The 20,735-nt window shown below is 39.1% G+C and overlaps 1 protein-coding gene across 4 annotated transcripts in view; it reads right to left on the reverse strand.

Moving 5' to 3' along the window:
• Window positions 1-3,995: 3,995 nt before the first annotated feature.
• The window catches only part of SLAIN2 (SLAIN motif family member 2), an 80,074-nt gene continuing 63,334 nt past the window's right edge, over window positions 3,996-20,735 (reverse strand). For 3 of the 4 annotated variants that reach the window (XM_066278680.1, XM_066278679.1, XM_066278677.1), the window contains 2 exons: window positions 9,724-10,042; window positions 3,996-8,072 (listed from right to left, as the gene is read on the reverse strand). In XM_066278680.1, the coding sequence (XP_066134777.1) occupies window positions 8,006-8,072; window positions 9,724-10,042 (386 nt within the window). In that variant the 3' untranslated portion in view covers window positions 3,996-8,005. The remainder of the gene's footprint in view (window positions 8,073-9,723; window positions 10,043-20,735) is intronic. The other variant, XM_066278678.1, reaches the window with a different exon arrangement.

A 20,735-nucleotide genomic window follows, 5' to 3' on the forward strand; every position in this document is an offset into this window, starting at 1 on the left:
CAGGAGAGAGACAGGAGCATCTATCTGTTCCTGTATGTGCCCTGACTGGGGATTGAACCAGCAACCTCTGTGCTTTGGGACAAAGCTCCAAACAACCGCGCCATCTGGCCAGGGCAAAGACTGGCACGTTAAAGGACATTTAATAAGGACTGCAGAACCACAGGGCCCCCCCCCACCGGAAGGAATCCGTAGCTCTAGAGAAGACATGGCATGGAGCCACCTGAAGGGAGGAACAAATGGGTCCCCAAGGAGGAAATGAGAAGGACAGAGGGCGGGAAGGGAGCCGTGAGTCCTGGGACAGGGGGTTTGAATTGAGAGAGAGAGAGAGAGAGAGAGAGAGAGAAGAGAAACGAGAGAGTTCCTGTGAGAAGTGGAAACCTGGAGAGTTAGGAGAGAAGCGTGAAGAGGGTTTGCAGGAACTGTGGTTGGGTGTTATGCCACATAACAACACGTATCAGAGAGGAATATTCCAGTAGAAATTTTAACCAACTTCTGTTATGCTTGAGACAGAACATCAGGGTCAGATAGGCCCCAAGGGAGCCCACATATGAGTTAGTGAGAGAACCCAAAACTCCTCGAACCTGGGCCCTGGAAGCTGCCCTCCCCGTCGGCCCTCATCCTGGGGCCTTGCCCCCTTCACCGCCTCTGCGGGGGGAGGGGCGTGTTTCGGTAGGAGTTTGAGAAGCTCAGATAACAGTTTTTAAAAATATTTAAGTACTGTATTTTAAATGTATCTAATCCTATTTTAGTATATCTTCATATACCTGTAGCTTATGTAGCAAAGCCCTTCTTTCCAAATAGTCAATTTGTCCCACGAATACATTGTTCTTTTTTTTTTTTTTTTTTTAAGATTTTATTTATTTATTTTAGAGAAGTGGGGAGAGAGGGAGGGGAGGAGCAGGAAGCTTCAACTCCCATATGTGCCTTGACTGGGCAAGCCCAGGGTTTCGAACCGGCGACCTCAGTGTTTCCAGGTTGACGCTTTATCCACTGCGCCACCACAGGTCAGGCCTTTTTTTTAATAAATTTTTTTTTTTTAGATTTTATTTATTCATTATAGAGAGGAGAGAGAGAGAGAGAGAGAGAGAGAGAGAGAGAGAGAGAAGGGGGGAGGAGCAGGAAGCATCAACTCCCATATGCGCCTTGACCAGGCAAGCCCAGGGTTTCGAACCGGCAACCTCAGTGTTTCCAGGTTGACGCTTTATCCACTGCGCCACCACAGGTCAGGCCGAATACATTGTTCTTAAAGTATTTTCCAGGATTCCAAAAAGAAACAGAATAGAAATTAGGGTCTGATCTCACTATTTTAAAATGCATTTTTATTTTATTTTTAAACATTCTTTCATTGATTTTAGAGAGAGGAAGAGAACAAGAAACTGGGGTTCTCACAAGCTTTGCATGTCAGGATGATGCTCCAACCAATCGAGCCATCCAGCCAGGGATAAAATGTATTTTTTTTATTTTTCTGAAGTTGGAAACGGGGAGGCAGTCAGACAGACTTCCACATGCACCCGACCAGGATCCACCAGCCATGCCCACCAGGGGGCGATGCTCTGCCCATCTGGGGCATTGCTCTGTTGCAACCAGAGCCATTCTAGCGCCTGAGGCAGAGGCCACAGAGCCATCCTCAGCGCCTGGGCCAACTTTGCTCCAATGGAGCCTTGGCTGCGGGAGAGGAAGGGAGAGACAGAGAGGAAGGAGAGGGGGAGGGGTGGAGAAGCAGATGGGCGCCTCTCCTGTGTGCCCTGTCCGGGTATCGAACCCAGGAATCCTGCACGCCAGGCTGACGCTCTACCACTGAGCCAATCGGCCAGGGCCAAAATGTATTTTAAATAACCTTTTTATTTTGGCATAATTTAGACTTACAGAAAAGTTGTAAAGACAGTAAGTTCAGAGTTCCCACATACCTGATGCCCAGTTTTCCTTATTTATTTTTTTAGTGACAGAGTCAGTGAGACAGAGAGGGGGACAGAGAGGGACAGACAGACAAGAAGGGAGAGAGATGAGAAGCATCAATTCTTCGTTGTGGCACCTTAGTTGTTCATTGTTTGCTTTCTCATATGTGCCTTGACCGGGGGGCTACAGCAGAGCGAGTGACCCCTTGCTCAAGCCAGTGACCTTGGGCTTCAAGTCAGATAAGCCCGTGCTCAAGCAGGCAACCGTGGGATTTTGAACCTGGGTCTTCTGCGTCCCAGTCTGATGTTCTATCCACTGCACCACTGCCTGGTCAGGCAGTTTCCCCTATTGTTAATGTCACACATCAGTATACTTGTCAAAATTAATGAATCAATAATAATACAGTATTAACTACAGTCCATAATTTAATCAGGTTTCCTTAATTTTTACTTAATTTCCTTTTTCTGTCCCAGGATCCTGCCCAAGAAACCACATTAGATTTATAAGATTTTATTGATTTTAGAAAAGAGAGAGGGAAAGTGGGGGGGGAATAAGCAGGAAGCATCAACTCATAGTAGTGCTTCACGTATGTGCCTTGACCAGGCAAGCCCAGGGTTTTGAACCCATGATCTCAGCATTCCAGGTCAATGCGTTATCCACTACACCACCACAGATCAGGCCACATTAGATTTTGACATCATTGTATCCTTACTTAATTTTGATAAGTATGACAATCTCATATTAATTCACTTACACTCAAAAATAAATTGAATTCAGAGCTAGCTTGAGGGAAGAGCTGGGATTTAAAACTCTCCAAGAGAAGGCAAGATCTCCCCCTACTGTTCAGAATAGAAAATAACATCTTGACTCTCCAACGTTGTGCTAATTAATGCTGAAGAACAAATCGTCCTAAAAAGGTTTATTTTGGAAATGATAGTAAAGTCATAGTTTAAATATCATCAATAGAAAGAGAAGACACAGTCAATTATTAACAAAAAATGGCAAACAATCTAAACCACAAAATGTTTTTGAAGACAGGAGACTTGGACCTGGCAGGTGTTCGTGTAAAAAGCCTGTGGAGTCGGTGTCGGGTCATCTCCCCATGGGGCCTGATAATAGTGCCTCCTACAGAATAGGCAATCAGTGCCTGAGTGAGCAGCTTTCTGTGGGGTTGCATTCTTTATATTCATTAATCAGGATTAATGAATCTAAAAGGCCAGGCATTCCATCCCCGTGCACATTGTTACGCTAAGTGGCTGTCTGCCTTGATGAGCACTACAGGTCGCAGCACGTGCCCTGCCCCCCGCCATCAGATTCTGGCTGTTCAAACATTTGAACATAATGAATAATCAGGAAACGTCCCAAGAGGCCTGTGAAATATTTCTAAAGACAAATAAGCAGAAGGTAGGCATCCATGTAGAAATAGGCATAGTTAGGAACTTAGAACTTACAGGCTATTCTTTTATGGAATTGGAATGATTTGGGTTAATAGAAAAACCCAGCACAAATATTTGTAAGGGTGGCTTCAACACTGGCTTTCTGGCAGGAGGCTTGATAAGTGATAGTAAGAGAAGAAACACATCTATTACACACAGAATATAGTCACTGGTTTTACTGATGAGTTTAAAGCATCAAGTGACATTCATATCATAATCAGCATCTGTTGTGACCATATCAGAAAAAGATTTTTGTTAAAAATGACTAAAATTGTTAAAAGGTTTTAGTAATTTAGCTAAGTTTTTATTGCTTAGATAACTTATTTGGGGCAGTCCCTCTTAGTTGCTGATCCAACATCCATTCCCTCTCTTCTTCCACTACCAGAATTTATGTATCAGGGAAGCTAAAATGTATTCTGTTATCCAGCTGATATAAAACAGACTCACAGACACAGATAAAACAGGGAGCTGGTGCAGGGGAGGGGACTAAAGAGGAACAAATATACGGTGACAAAAAATGATTTGACTTTGGGTGATGGGCACACAACGCAATCAACAGTTCAAATATTATAGAGATGTTTTCCTGAAATCTGTGTATTCTTATCGATCAGTGTCACCCCAATTACATTTAATTTCTAAATAAAAAATAAAGCAATGCATCTCTATTACTTTCAAAATCATAAGAAATAAAGCTTTATTTTTTTAAAAGAAAACATAAAAAGTGGTTTGAAATTGGCATCACAACAGTTTTAACCGACTTGTATTAAGGTCCATGAGTGAAATCTGTCCCATTTTCAGACTAGAAACAAGTGGGCTACTTCATTTAGTCTCCTCAGACTTAATATTTAGGATCATTCAAAATACAAAACACATCAGGGGATGCTTGGCTTCACGCTCATGTGAACATTCTGTTTGCTACCTTGCTCCAAGTTGGTTTTCCTAGCATTTATTCTGCTTTTGTAACTCAACGCTGAGTTACAAAAAGTTATTACTGTGTTATTACTGAGTTATTACTGTGACACAGCAAATACTTCCCAAGAACCTCCATACGGGTTTTCCTGTTGCACTGCAATAAACTTCTCATTCACCGATAACTTACAAGCATTTTGACATTTAATTTTGAGTGTTTTAGAAGTTTTTAGGTTGACCTGGGAGAAAAATACAAACACGATCATTTCTCTACCCCTCATTATTGAGACTAATTGTAAACATGGAGGACAGTAAAAACTTCCAAAAGGAGTGTGAGGAACTAATTAAACAGTGTACAATTCTTGATTTCCTCCATTCATCCAGGAGAAAAGATGCACATGATCAATTAATTACACATCCATATTTGCTTTTAAAATATTTTCATCTTCCATATTGGAAACTCTTATAAAACTGGCATTCTGCTTGTTTTATATATACTCTTTCTAACTAGATATTGATTTACAGCAAGTGAAAGAGTTCCAGGAACATACCAATTCTGAGTACACTATAAATTTACTCTAAATAATTAACATATGAAATAACCAGGACAGAGAAAACAACATGATATACTACAGCCTCATAATGATTAAATATGATTTGGGTCTGTGTGTTTAAAAAAAAATCAAATGAGAAATTTATTTAAACCAGTTGTAGGTAACTGGTAGAGAGCAGAAGAAAAGGTGGGAAGAAATCTCACCATATCCAGAAATTAATAAAACACTGGAAAAACAAATATAAATTTAATAATAAACATTATGGTCAGGCTGTTTATTAAGGAGGCAACCACATATACAAGTTCAGCTATAGAAATGTTTGCAAATCAAACTTAATGTGATCTAAAAGGACCATGCATAAAGTCAAAAATTGATGCCTGTACATTCAATAAAAAGTTAATTTAAACATACATAGTCTAGATCATTTGAGTTATACAAACATCTGGGGTCACATGTATCTAATTTCCATTCAAAAAAACTTTTTTATAAAAGTGATGTATTGAAATAATTTAAAAAAGTATCTGACAATTATGAATGGTCCCCAGTTTTACAAAATGTGATTTCCAGGGTATGAAAACTGAAAAAGTCAACTCTTCAGAGAGTGTTTTATATTACAAACAAGTTCTGTAGAAAAATGATCCAGCAAATGCTTGAGTTAAGAATATTTATATTTTTTTCCAATTCTTTACACTTTTATTAACATACACAAAAATAACATTCAAACACTGAGAAAATTAAATAACTTTGGAAGCAGAGCTCATATTGTCCTGCTTACATATAAGTGACAATTCTGGGCTGTTGGCACAAAAAAATAATCAACATTCATAAAACCCTTACTACTCTATGTCAAACATAAGTTAAAATCATAGGCACTAGTTTATCAAACCCACATTTCTCCTGTAAGACTAACCACAGTGAGTCCTCACATTTTCCCAAATAGAAAAATTGGCAATACACAAAGGCTTTCTAGTAAAAAGGCAATTTTTCTCTTTAGGAAACTAAAAGCCAATAGTCTGTGGTAGTACAACAGCAGGTAAAATAACAGTTTACTCAACTCAGATCCAAATACACTTTTTAACAGGTGATGAAATATTTTAATTAAAAAAGACACTTTTTTTCTGATGCAGCCTTTAAAAACAAAGTTAAATAACCTGAATACTCCTTTTGAAACTGATAATCCAACTTAAAAATGTAATGGGTATTTCATAATAGTTAAAATTCCTCTTAATTATTATTATTTTTTTGAAATGTTGCACTGAAAACTGAGAGCTATTTTGTTTTGTGTATATGTGTTTTTTAAAACGAGACCGTGGCTGGGTTCTTTTACTTAGATTTTTACATGGGATACCCCCCACACATTCCCAGAGCAGATGTTTTCTTTATCTTCTCTGAAAAGCAACATTTTAAATTCATCCTCATGTGGAATTCTGGTGCCATCCTTTCCTGACCCACCCCTAATACCCTCAAATTGAAGGATAAAATTTCTTCCTTGCATTATACACCAAAATACATTAGCACTGGCAGTTTAAATCTCCACTTGCTTGTGCTAGCTGAATGACTCCCTACTGGTTAAGCTAACAATGACTACCACGGGGTCAGTCGTGGCAGAAAGGGCAGGAGTCTTGGTTTTGGAAGTTTTATCATTCTCTCGACATCTCAACCTCAATGCTATACCGAATATCAAGCTTCCCACTTCTCAATTTCTTTTGCCAACTTACAGAATGTCTTTGACTAACAGAAAATTAACTTACATTCAAATCTCTAAAATCTTTTAGGTGACTCAACTGCCAATATTGTAGAGCTGTTCAAATGAAATATTTAAAACCAGACTTCTCACCAGGTAAAACCAGAAGCCTGGTGTAGAAGGATGTGTTAGTCTCGTAATAGTCTAAAACAATGGAAGAAGTACTTTCCAAGGTGTACCCACAGGCCACTAGAGAGCAAGTAGTAAGGGTTAGAGTCACATGTACTGGGTTTCGTTTGTTAACAAAAACGTGAAGACTGATCTAAGGCAGAATCAAAGTCAAAACAGACAGTATTTTTGAAGGATGTTTTATACAGTTACTAGTTTAAAGTGGATCAACTTAGGTAGGATTCAGCAGGCTACTTTCCTACTACATAATAGACCATTGTATCATTTATAGCAACAATACAACTGTCATTACCAGAGACTTTATAAGTTAAGTGCATAGATTTCCCCCCCTTCTCTCTCACTGTATGGTTTTGTTCCAGGTTGTAAGCACTGAGGTGGTGTTATTTATATCAAGAATAAAGACACATACTACTTGCTCTTTCCCATCAAGGAAACCTGCTAATAAAAACAAGATCTCTTAATTCTGTAACAGATAACAGCATGTGAAGAAGTTGGCTTCAATAGCAAAGGCTACGTTTCCTGAGCCAGGAGCTATAAAGTTTAGAAAGATTGTACAACTGACATTAAGCCCTTTTGGCAATCAAAACAAACACACAGCAGTCCGATGTGTCGATGCAAATGTGTATGCGTGCTGAACAGCAGCTGGTGTGGATACGTGAGCTACATCCAGAACTTAAGATTAAACAAAATGACATCTTTTATTCTAATGAATCTGCAAAAATAATTTATAGTGCTCTCCCAAATTTAGGTATCATGTTTTAAATCTCTAGCCCAAGTTTGTTCCCACCCCCATCCTCCTCCATCTCTGTCTAGTTTCTTGGAGTACCAGTGAAACATTTTAGATAATTAATCAGGATATTAGTTCTCATTAACACAAACATTTATTGATACCACTATGCAGTGAATTAGGTTGAACGTGAAGTTTTGGATAGCTTGAATTCACCATTTTCTTGTGCACAAAGGTACTCTCTCGTTTACAAATGGGCATTTCTCTTTGGCATCTACTAGTTTTTTTGCCCAGATATTGGCCTCTGTCAAATATTTAAAAATCAACTTAGTTTCTGTTAAACAAAACTAAAAGTGATTCCATGGAGAGTGATTGTATGATTACCAAACACATCTGATGTTAAATGTCGTTAAAGTGCTGCTTGATCATCTCTGTCAGCTTGTGCTACTTAAGACAGAGAGGGCTGGGATTTTATAAATCCCAAGAGTCTTAGCTGAACAGTCTGCATATAAAAGTTGTCTTTCAGCCTGGTGAAGGGGTATCCATGAAGCTGTGGACCTCCGCTGGTCAATCACAGCCATCTTTGCAACTGTCATCTTTTCCCCGCTGGTCAGTAACAGCCATCTTTCCAACTGTCATCTTTCATGCTACCATAGGTTTTAGGAGCTGGCAAGGATCTGAAAAAAAGCAATTGTAGAAAGTGACCTGCGGGGCTTAAATAACACATGGCCAACTGTCTCCTACACAGGGTAAGTACTTGCAGGTGGCATCACACTCCAATGAAGGCTGTTCCAGGAGACTATTGACATCAAAGCTCTACGATGCTATCAGCACAACTGTCCCACACTCAGTATTTCCACAACTTCCCACTTTCCCTGGGCATCAGGCGACTTCACTAACCTCTTGTCAAAATAGCTAGTAGAGTGAAAGAAAGGAAAAGATTGTCTCATCTTTTCCAACCACATGGATTACCAACTTCATTTACTTCACTAAATTTCAAGTCTTCTCTGAAAATAGGAATAACAACAGTACCTGCACGTTCTGTTATTGTAAAAATTAAATAAGATACATAAAAATTATTCATTAGAGTGCACAGCAAAAAGCTGATGCACTCTACTTCTGAATTCAGAAATGTAGACTGTTCATCTTAAAATAAAAAGTAGGGGCAGCTTAAATGCTTATGGGATGAATGCATTTTTTAACGTGTAAATAAATATTTAAAATTTAATTTTATTTGACATCTAAAATTACTGATGGTGGTGATCACATTACTGAAAGGTAGATATAGATTACAAGTGCAGAGTCCCCAACCTGGTTGGGCTCAGAATCACCTGAAGATTAAACAAGAATCACTTGAAGATTAAACCAACAAAGAAAAACCCGCATCCCACAGATTCTGGGCTTCACACTTCATCAGCTCCTTGGTAGTAGATTTTAGGCCTCTATATTTACATACATTCCACAGAAGATTCTGAACTGTAGCAAGGTTTGAAAATCAACTTCCTGGCTTATACTCAGACTTGGTAGCTAGAAATTTTATCTTAAATCTCACTCTAGGGCCTAATATGCCTATAATACCTTTATTGAATATTATTATATTCAAAATGAACAAATATCACAACCAAATTGAATGGTTCCAACTATTTTTTCTAGGAGTTCTCTGAGATGCTTAATCATGTTAGGTATCTGGGCAAATTTAATCTGAACCAAAGTGTTATAATACCCTACCTTCCCGCCCTGGCCGGTTGGCTCAGCGGTAGAGTGTTGGCCTGGCGTGAGGGGGACCCGGGTTCGATTCCCGGCCAGGGCACATAGGAGAAGCGCCTATTTGCTTCTCCACCCCCGCCCCCCCCCTTCCTCTCTGTCTCTCTCTTCCCCTCCCGTAGCCAAGGCTCCATTGGAGCAAAGATGGCCCGGGCGCTGGGGATGGCTCCTTGGCCTCTGCCCCAGGCGCTAGAGTGGCTCTGGTCGCAGCAGAGTGACGCCCCGGAGGGGCAAAGCATCGCCCCCTGGTGGGCAGAGCGTCGCCCCTGGTGGGCGTGCCGGGTGGATCCCGGTCGGGCGCATGCGGGAGTCTGTCTGACTGTCTCTCCCCGTTTCCAGCTTCAGAAAAATACAAAAAAAAAAACAAAAACAAAAACAAACCCCTACCTTCCCAACTAAGGTTTTTTTAAAACAGTAAAGAAATGTTTTACTCAAATTGCACTAGGACTCTAGTGAGACCCAATCAGGACTCGATGTTCACTATCAAATGCAAAGATGAGTGTAATTCCAGTCTACCCACTTTCCTACACTCAAAACAGCTGAAACAGAGCACAGGCCACTTACCTGCGAACAGGCTGTGCAAGTTTGCTGCGAGGCACTGGAATCCCCCCAGCGGAAGGGGCACTGGGTCTGGGCAAGCCGCTTCTCATCGCGGTTGTCCCTGCAGGTCTGGTTAGAGTAGTGCTGTTGATATTGCTGGGAGGATTTGCTGGGACTGTGTTCTGAACCATGGGAGGCCCAGGTGAGGAGGTGGTTTGTGTGAGTTGTGTTGTTTCTTGGCTACCAGGAGAACCAGAGCCATGGTTACTAAATGCTTTCACGGGCTGCCGGAGAGCCAGCGGAGACGGTGCTGCAGGGGAGCGGAACTTGCCTGGAGAAGGTACTGCGGAATGACAAAGCAAAGCAACGTTTTCAGTGGAAACCACGTGTGAGTGAAACCACTGCTCATGTAACACTTGGAGACTGGGCACCAGTACACTCGTATTCACGAACACTCGCTTTGTAGAAATGTAAGCGATAAATTTTCTGTACTAAAAAAATCCAAAAAAACCAAGTCCGTACTCAAAATTGGGTGACTGCCAGAATGTTGACTAGCACTTAAAATACACTTTCCCCTCAAAGAAACATACATGTAAACATGTATCAAGTATATGGTGGGTGTCTCCTACAATGTAGCTTAAAATTTACAAACTAAATATTAAAAAAAAAACTGCTTCTGTTGTGCTTCACCAAGTGAGGAAGTTATACATTTATGGGCATATCATTAAGAGCTACAGGAAGTCACATGACGAAGATGGTATATTTTTCCAGAATGTCAATTCTATTAAGTGCTTAGAATGCTAATATTAAAACAAATACTGATACATAAAGAAAATGTATAATTTGTGTTAATTTTTAAGCCAAAATCAGTTCAAATAAATTGTATTATTGTGGTGATCCCTTAGGATTTTAAGCTCAGATCCCCTTGGAGGCACAGTCATCCTTCTGTTTATCCTGTTTGGGTAAATGACCTCTGACTCGGTGTTAGTTTTAGTTTCAGTTTCTTGAAATGTTATGGATGGCTACACATAGTAAAATAAAAAATATTACCTTAACATGCTTTACCTAACAAAAAACTCTGGGGTGGTGTTGAGAGAGAATGTGAAGGATGGGGGAGATTAGGGGAGAATAGGAGAGATTGGGGGAGAAGGGGAGAGACTAGGAGAGACTGAGGGAGAATGGAGGAAAATTGGGGAGACTGAGGGAGAATGGGGTAGACTGGGGGAGAATTGGGGAGAATAGGGGAGATTGGGGGAGAATAGGGTAGATTGGGGGAGAATGGGAGAGACTGGGGGAGAATTGGGGAGAATAGGGGAGATTGGGGGAGAATGGGAGAGACTGGGGGAGAATTGGGGAGAATAGGGGAGATTGGGGGAGAATTGGGGAGAATAGGGTAGATTGGGGGAGAATGGGAGAGACTGGGGGAGATTGGGGGCAAATAGGGTAAATTGGGGGAGAATGGGGTAGACTGGGGGAGAATTGGGGAGAATAGGGTAGATTGGGGGAGAATGGGAAAGACGAGGAGAATTGGGGAGAATAGGGGAGATTGGGGGAGAAATGGATCATAGGCAGAAAGGTCACCCTATTGTCTCTCAATCTCCATTAGTTTAGGGAGAATATGAATAAAGGGAAAACTTGGACCAGGGAAGACCATTTAACACTGTAGAAATGGAATATTCTATGGAATTCCATCCTTTTCACTTCTACTAATCTGTCTAAAGGACACAAATAAAAGCAAATCTACCACAGTAGTGAGTAGGAGAGGAAAGAACGAAGTCTGGTTACTATTTTCATCTGATGTCTGGGAGGAAGAAGAGAGATAAGCCGTAGCCGCATAACTCCCAAAGAGGGGAAATTCATCTCCTACTACCCTTTCAATAAGGCTTCTTGTACACAGCCTCCTTCCTCCCTAGCTGACCCTCCTGCCTTCTGTCTGATTAGAGTCCCAAATGTCAGCACCTCTGCACTTAAGATAACTAGGACTCTGTCCTTAATGTGCTCAAAATATCTCTGCTTAGCTCCAAAAACTGAAAAGCCATGATTCTCAAACATGAACGTGCATCAAAATCCTGAGGAACTTCAAATAGAACAAAAGTATGAAAGTCCAGACACCAACCCTAGAGAACCCAGTCTGGAGTGAAACTTAAGTATTTATTTTAAAACCATCATAGCAGCATTCTGCCATGATGGCAAAACTGGGAAAAGCCTTAACCCCGTGCTGTAAACACCTATAAAACTGGACAGATATACAAAACAGGTTTCAAATACTGGACAACAAGCAGTACAGGACTGTAAAACCTGAGAGAAGGAAAATAAATGTGGTGCGCCCCGAGTCCCCTGTTCGGGTTTTTTTTTGGGGGGGGGTGTTTAGAGACATTTTGTCGGACTATAGGGCAAGGCGAGGCATCCTGACAGATCAGTCATCGTGCTGAGCTGGAATTTGAGGGGCAGGGTCCTCAGAAGAGAGAGCTGCTCTGGAAGTCCATCCTTACTCAGGGGCTGCTTGAATCCCGGCTGAACACTGCGCAGGCCATGGCTGCGTGAGGCTCCGGGGGAGGGCAGACAAGGACTGGAGCGTTGAACCAATCAGTTTCCAGAGCTCACAGAGGACTGGAAAACATGTAAGTTTCAACCCTTAGAGAATGCTTGCTGAACTGAACACCCAGGGCCATCAGGAGACACTCCAAAGGAAATAAATGAGCTGTAGAATAAAGCCACTATAAATTCACACTAGTGAAACTTAAAAACAAGCCTGTAAAGCAAGGGTTAGCATATTACAAGCAATGGGCAAGTCAACTCTTTTTGTAAATAAAGTTTTATTAGAACACAGCAACACTCATGTGTTTAATATATTGTCTACGGCTGCTTTCCAGCTCCAAGTTACAACAGAGACCAGATTACCCACAATCCTAAAATATTTATATCTGGCCCTTGAAGAAATGTTTGCTGATTCTGGCAATGAAGGATCAAACTGATCCATAAATAACTGCTTGCTAAAACAAAGTCCAACACTATTTGAAAGAAGATAAAATCCAGCACAGAACGTGACACTTCATAATGTCTACTACCCAATACAAAAATTATTAGGTATATAAAGGAACAGAAAAATAATAACCAAACCAGGATAAAAATCAACAGAAACAGACCAAGAAGTTACAGGATAACTAAATTAGCAGGCAAGCACTTTAAGACAACTAATACATGTATGTTTAAGGTTATAAAGAAAAATATAAATATAATAAAGCAAGAAAATAAAAGATTAAAAAATAAAAAAAGAACCAGAACTTCGCCTGACCTGTGGTGGCACAGTGGAGGAAGTGTCGACCTGGAGTGCTGAGGTCAGCACTGCAAAACCCAGCCAGTCAGGGCACCTGTAAGAGGCAGTCACTGCGAGTTGCTGCTTCCTGCTCCTGCCCCGAACCCTTCTCTCTCCTCTCTCTAAATTCAGTGAATAAAATCTTTAAAAACAGAACTTTCCAATAAAATATACAATATATCTAAAACACCAAGTTCACTGGATTGGAATTAATAGTTGAGATACGGCAGAAGAAGAGGTACCAGAAGATATAACAATAGTTATCCAAACTAAAGCATACAGAGACTAAAGAGCCAAAATTAAAGTGATAAAGCCTCGGTGACCCACAGGTCAGTATGACAGGGTCTAATAGAGAGAAGAAGGAGAAGAGTGGGGCAGAAAAGATTTAAAGAAAGAATTTTCTTCCAATCTGATGAAACTATCAACTCACATAATCTAAGTACAGTAGTTAAAAAAATACCCAATCAGGGCAAAAAAATCAGGGAATACCAAACCAAGAAACATCATGATTAAATTTCTAAAACTAAGTAATAAATATAAAAAGCTTAAAGGACCTTTTATTAAAAAAATTTATTAATTGATTTTAGAGGAAGAGGAAGGGGAGAGAGAGAGAAACATCAATCCAACAATCCATGCATGCATTCAATGGTTGTTGATTCTTGTATGTGCCCTGACTGGGGACGAAACCCATAAACCTAGCATATCAGGAGGGTGCTCTAACCCAGTGGTCCCCAACCTTTTTTGGGCCACGGACAGGTTTAATGTCAGAAAATATTTTCAGGGACCAGCCTTATAGGGTGGGACGGATAAATGTATCACGTGACCGAGATAAGCGTCAAGAGTGAGTCTTAGATAGATGTAACAGAGGGAATCTGGTCATTTAAAAAACAAACAAACATCGTTCAGACTTAAATATAAATAAAACGGAAATAATGTAAGTTATTTATTCTTTCTCTGCGGACTGGTACCAAACGGCCCAAGGACCAGTACCGGTCCACGACCCGGGGGCTGGAGACCACTGCTCTAACCGAGCTACCTGGCCAGGGCGAAACCATTCCTTTCCTTCCCCCCTCCCACCCCTCCCCCCTCCCCCCTCCCCCCCCTCCCCCTCTCCTCCCTTCCTCCCTGCCTTCCTTCCTTCCTGGAGGCTGAGTAACTGAGGCTCCTTGTCTCCAGTTCTTCTAGCCAGTACCTAACGGTGGGGCCTGGACCTGCTCCTTCCAGTACCGACTCCAGAAAAGCCATCTTCAGTCCTTTTACCACAATTAAGAACCTTTCAATGAGGATTTTGTTTTGGTGGGGACATTAGTTTCAGACAGTAAGTTTCAGAGGAGGATCATGAGCTCCAAAGAGTAATTATTAGCAAAAGTCTGGGGAGCTGGAGATAGATGGAAATGAGGTCAGACTAAGAGATGCACCAAGACAATGTGAATGACAATCTGGTAGATGAGGGATGATTGAGGAGTCCTAGGCTTCCTTCTTTTGGTGACTGATGAAAAGTGTATGGTGAAATTAGACAGACTATATTGATGAAGCTGAGAGTGTTTCATTTCTACATGACTGCCTTATAAATATTGGAATAGATCTATAATATTTTGACTTAGTCAAATCTTATCTTAAAAATAAGATTTGTAAAAAGCATCTTTCCCTCTGGAAAAACTTCTGACCACCATTTTACTATTAATAGTCATACCAGAAAACCAGTTATCTCCTGACAATTTACTTTATTTTTTATTAATTTTAGAGAGAGGGAGGAGGGGAGGAGGAGGGGAGAGAGAGAAATAAACATAGATTTGTTGTTCCACTATACTTATTCATTCATTGGCTGATTCTTGTACGTGTCCTGACTGGGTATTGAACCCACAACCTTGGCATATCAGGAGGATATTCTAACCAACTGAGCTATCCAGTCAGGGCCTTACCTAAATTATTTTTGAATGTGAATCTCAGACTTCCAATTGAAGGCATGTGAATAGATTTATTTTTCCCTATTTCTCTCACTAAGTATAATTTAAAACCTTGGGCATTATGTATAAATCAGACATAAAAAGGTTCTTAAAAGTAGAGAGAAGAAAGATCAAGCAGGGACTTTGCACCCAAGGGATAACATAGCAATGAGTTCCCCCAGTTTTCTTTTTGCCTTATGTATCCCATACTAGAGCTGAAGAAGCTGGCAATGCAGAAAAGCCACTGGGTTTGATAGACCAAAAAAGCCTGCTCTCTCTATCCAAAGGACCAGAAAAGAAAACTTTTAAATGATAACTGTTCTACTCCAGCCAGATACCACATAAAAAATAAAAACTGTGGCTCTACTCCCACCCATACTAGCAAAGGCCAGTGGGAAGCCCAGACTTCTATCTTTGTAAGGCTTACCAAGGCACCACAAAACCCTCTCCAGGCAGGAGCTCAGAGAGGGCAGCAATGAGGTGATCTTCCTTCGCCCCTTGGGTTGGTGTGGGAGGAGGTCTAGTGGAGAGTCAGGACTTTCATGATTGCTTGTGGAAACAAAAGCAACCCCACCACAGTGTAAGTGGAGACAATGTGGGGAACCAGAACTCTTACCTCTGCCCAGCTGGTCCCTCTGTCTTGGGTGTCAACAGAGACTGTGTAGAGAACCTGAGCTTCTATTACCTCCCATCAGTAATGAAATGCCCCTGCCCCATCCACTAAATGCCTGAGTAGTATCAGAGAAAGACATAAAAAAAGAAGGCTCAAATAAGATCCAGAACATAATACAAAAGTGTCCAGATTTAAAAAACAACTCATCATACCAAGAAACTTGAATATCTGAAACTGAATAAAAAAAATATAATAGATACATGCTAACACCATGATGACAGAGATGTCAGAATTACCTGAAAAAGATTTTAAAGTTGTGATGACGATCTTTATAAAACTGCTTAAATGCCTGACCAGGTGGTGGCGCAATGGATAAAGTGTAGGACTGGGATGTGGAGGACTCAGGTTTGAGGCCCTGAGGTCACCAGTTTGAGCGTGGGCTCATCTGGTTTGGGCAAAGCTCACCAGCTTGGACCCAAGGTTGCTGGCTCGAGCAAGGGGTTACTTGGTCTGCTGAAGGCCTGCGGTCAAGGCACATATGAGAAAGCAATCAATGAACAACTAAGGTGTCGCAACAAGAAACTGATGATTGATGCTTCTTATCTCTCTCCATTCCTATCTGTCTGTCCCTATCTATCCCTCTCTCTGTCCCTGTAAAAAAAAAAAAATCAGTAGTAACCTGAAATAGACTGTGATAAACTAAAATACATAATGCGTACTGAAATCCCTACAGCATATTGAAAAATGACTAAGATTAACACTAAGAGTAAAAAAACCCACAAAACTGCTTAAAAGTCTAATTCTGAAGACTTGAAAAAAAAAGTCTCAGCAAAAAACAGAAGATGTAAAGAAGAATGAAATAAAAAATTTTAAACAGAAAAATATATTAATCAAAATAAAAAACTCAATGAATGGGCTCAACAGCAAGCTGGAAGGAATCGGTGAGCTGGAAGACAGAACAAAAGAAATTACCCAATCTGAACAACAGCGAGAAAATGGACTGAAAACAAACAAACAAACAGCAAACAAAACAAAACCGAGCTTCATGCACCTGTGGGGCTATAACAAAAGAATTAACACACATATCATCAGTCATGAAAGGAAAGGAAAAATGTAAATATTTCCCACATGCACCAAAGGACATAAACCCACAGATTCAGAAATCTTAAAAAACACCAAAAAGATAAATCTAAAGAAATTCATGCCAAAGCACATCACAGTCAAACTTTTGAAAACTAAAGACAGGAAATGAGAGAGAGAAATAACATCTAATTTACAGGGGAAGAAGAATTCTAACCGTGATAGATTTCTCATCACAATCCACATAAGAGAGAATTGGCACAATGTTTTTCAAGAGTTGCAAGAAAAGAAATGTCAACCCAGAATTCTAGACTTAGAGAAAATATTCTATAATGGGGGGAAATCAAGACATTCTTAGACAAAAGAAAATCAAGAGAATTTGTGGCAAGTAGACTTACCCTGAAAGAATAGCTAAAGAAGTTCTCTAAACAGAAAGAAGATGGTTAAAAGAAGGAAACTTGGAATATCAGAAAGGAAGAAAGAACAGGGTAAGCAAAAATATGGGCAACCATAATAGGAATTTCCTTTCTTTGAATTTTCAAAATTACATTTAAAGGTTGAAAAATAATTTTAACACTGATATGGTTGGAAATATATGGAGAAATTTAAGACAATTATAAGTGGGACAAGATAAAGGGACATGAAGAAGGTAAGGACTATACTGCTTGACTTGAACTGGTAAAATAATGACACCAATAGACTGTGATATGTATATACACATATATGACAAGTTATGTATACACAGTGTAATGCAATGCAACCACTACAATAACTGTGTAATTATAAAACATTATGTCAAAATGAAATCTAAAGAATGTTCAAATAATACACAGGAACCAGGAAATAAAAAAGAGAAATAAAAACCAAATAGAAAACAACATGAGAGACCTGAGCATATCAGTAATTACCTGAAATGTAAATGGTCTAGCTACAACAATTATAGGACAGAGATTTGACAGATTGCATTATAAAACATGACCTACTTTTATGCCATCTACAAGAAACTCACTTCAAAAAAACAATATAGGGAAGTTGAAAGTAAAAGGATGAAATAAAATATCATGCACACAATATTAAAGGAAAGCATGGGTGGCTATAGTAGTATCAAATAATGAAAAATAAAATTACCAAGGACAAAGGGAAGTAATATATAATCATAACAGGATCAAACTACCAACAAGACATGACAATCCTAAATGTATATGTAAAATATGTGAAGGAAAAACATAGAACTGAAAGGAGAAATAAACAAATCACAATTAGTTGAGATTTCAACATTCCCCTTTCAACAACTGATAGAACTAAACAGAAAATCAGTCAGGATGTGGAAGAACGTAACAACACCATCAACCGCAGGATCCAAAATTGACATTTATAGAATAGTCCACTCAATAATAGCAGAATACACATTCTTTACAAGTGCCTACAGAATATACACCAAGACAGACTGTATCTTGGGCAATAAAGCAAACCTCAAAAATTTAAAAATAACTGAAGATATAAAGAATACTTTCTCTGCCTGGCCTATGGTGGCACAGTGGATAGATCATTGACCTGGGATGCTGAGGTTGTGGGTTCGAAACCCTGGGCTTGCCTGGTCAAGGCACATATGACAAGCAACCAATGAATAACTAAAGTAAAGCAACTATGAGTTGATACTTCTCACTTTACCTACCCCCTCTGTAAAATCAATAAATGAAATCTTAAAAAAAATACTTTCTTTGATCATAATACAAACTACAAATAAATAATTAAAAAGTAACAAAAATCATTTGAAAAATAAATACTCTTCTCAATGGAAAATTTAAAATACATGGAACAATAAAAATTAAAATCATAACTTGTGGGTCGTAATTAGAAAGAAAAAGAGTCTTAAGTTAATAAGCACCTACTTCAAACACTCAGAAAAAATAGAGGAAAAACAAGCAGAAGGAAATAATAAAGAACAGGAATCAATAAAATTGAATACAGGAAAATAAAGGGGAAAAAAATGAACAAGAGCTACTTCTTTCAAAAAACCTTAAAATTGACAAGCCTGCCAAAGAAAAAAAGAGAAAGAAACCAATGACCAATATCACCAATGAAGTGGGAGATTACTACAGATGCTGAAGACATCCAAGGATCATAAGGGACTACTGTACTATGAACATCCTACAGACATTAATTTGACAACTAAGATGAAATCAAAACACACAAACTGCTACAACTCATCTGATATGTAAAAGATCAATTGAATGGCCAAAAAATTATTAAGGAAATTAATTTTTTAATTTAAAAACTCTCCAAAAAAGAAATCTCCATGCCTAGATGGTTTCACTGGGAAATTCGGTCAAATGTTCAAAGAATTAGTGCCGATTATAGATATTCTCTATCAGACAGAGAGGAGAAAACACATCTCTATTTATTTTATCAAGCTAGTATTACCCTGATATCAAAACTAGAAAAAGTATCAAAAAAGAAAACTACACACCAACATCCCTTATGAATACAGACATAAAACTCCTTAACAAAAAAATTAGCAAATAGAAGTGATATACTTACCATGACTGAGATTTATTCCAGGATGCAAAGTTGGTTCAATATTTGAAAATCAATTAGTGTAATTGACCACAATAAAGGGTAAAGTAAAATCAAATGATCATATTTTTTTATGTAAAAAAAGCGCGTCTGACAATATTCAATACATTCATGATAAAAATTATCAAAAAAAAAATAGGAATGGAGGACCTTCAATTTGATAAAGAGCATTTGCAAAAAAAGTCTACAGGTAACATTATAGTTAATGATGAAAGACTAAATGATTCCAAGATTCAGAACAAGGCAATGACATGTTCTCACCACTGTTGTTCAATATACTGCTGGAAGTTGCTCCAAGGATACAGCCTTGAGACAGAAATGCGGGTACAGATTAACCTAGTTAAGGCCTCCTGTGCATGTGACTGAGCCCAATTAAGGACTCTGTGTAAACTTTTAAGATATCTGGCAGTCAGGTGTGGCTATCTGCTTATCTTGCAGTCACTGGAGACCAGCCTCATAAGTAAGTTCCCTTGCTTATTAAACCTGCCACCTACCAATCCGGGTGGTCTGACTCTTTCTTCAGTCTCTCTCTGCCCTCTACATAAGGGATCCAAGCTCACGAGGAGGTTGTGAACCAACACACTTTTCTATTAATGATGCAACCTTGTCAGAAATCATATCCACCATGCATATACACATACAAAAAGATGAAAATTCAAATCTAGTATTTCAAATTTAAAATATATTTAAGAAAATCAGATGAGATAAAATAACATCACAAATCAGCATAAGAAACACTAAAAAATAAAGTGAAGAAACAGAGAATTAGACATAATATGAATAATTTTAAAATAGAATCTAAGGCAGAAGGAATGTGACTCATCACACATAACAGATTATACTTTAAGAGAAACAGACAATGAAAAGAAACTTTTATAGAACAGGAATAAAGTAAGAAAGATGAAAAAATTTAAAGAGAAGGCAACAGATACAGAAGATGGGCAAAGGACATTTAACCTGTGATAACAGGAGTCACCACAAAAAACCAAAACAAACAAAAAACAAACAAAAAAAGCCAAAGAAAGAGAACAATAGTAAAAAAAAGTAATTTAAAATAACTTGCCTAAAATTTAAAAACATTTTTAACTCTATACTAAAAAAACGTATCTGGGGAAATCAACTTAGAATGGCCAACATGAAGACATATTCTCATAAAGTGAACATACAGGAAAGGAAAACATCCTTTGGAGATCTAGATAAAAGACCACATGACTGTAACATTTATTACTGACAAAAATGGACTAATATATTTAAGATATTCCCAGAAAGAGCCAAAGGTTTCATATATAGAAAATGACCTTCAAAAATGAAAACAGCAGGCCTGGCCAGCTGGCTCAGTGAATAAAGCATTGACATGGTGCACTGAGATCACAGGTTCAATCGCCAGTCAGGGCACATATAAGGAGCAACCAATGAGTACATAGCTCAATGGAACTACAAAGTGGAACAACAAGTTGATGCTTCTCTCTTGTTCTCTCTCATGCAAAAACTGAAAATGGACACT

This window comes from Saccopteryx bilineata, chromosome 5 (assembly GCF_036850765.1).
Source record: "Saccopteryx bilineata isolate mSacBil1 chromosome 5, mSacBil1_pri_phased_curated, whole genome shotgun sequence".
Taxonomy (NCBI): Eukaryota; Metazoa; Chordata; class Mammalia; order Chiroptera; family Emballonuridae; genus Saccopteryx; species Saccopteryx bilineata.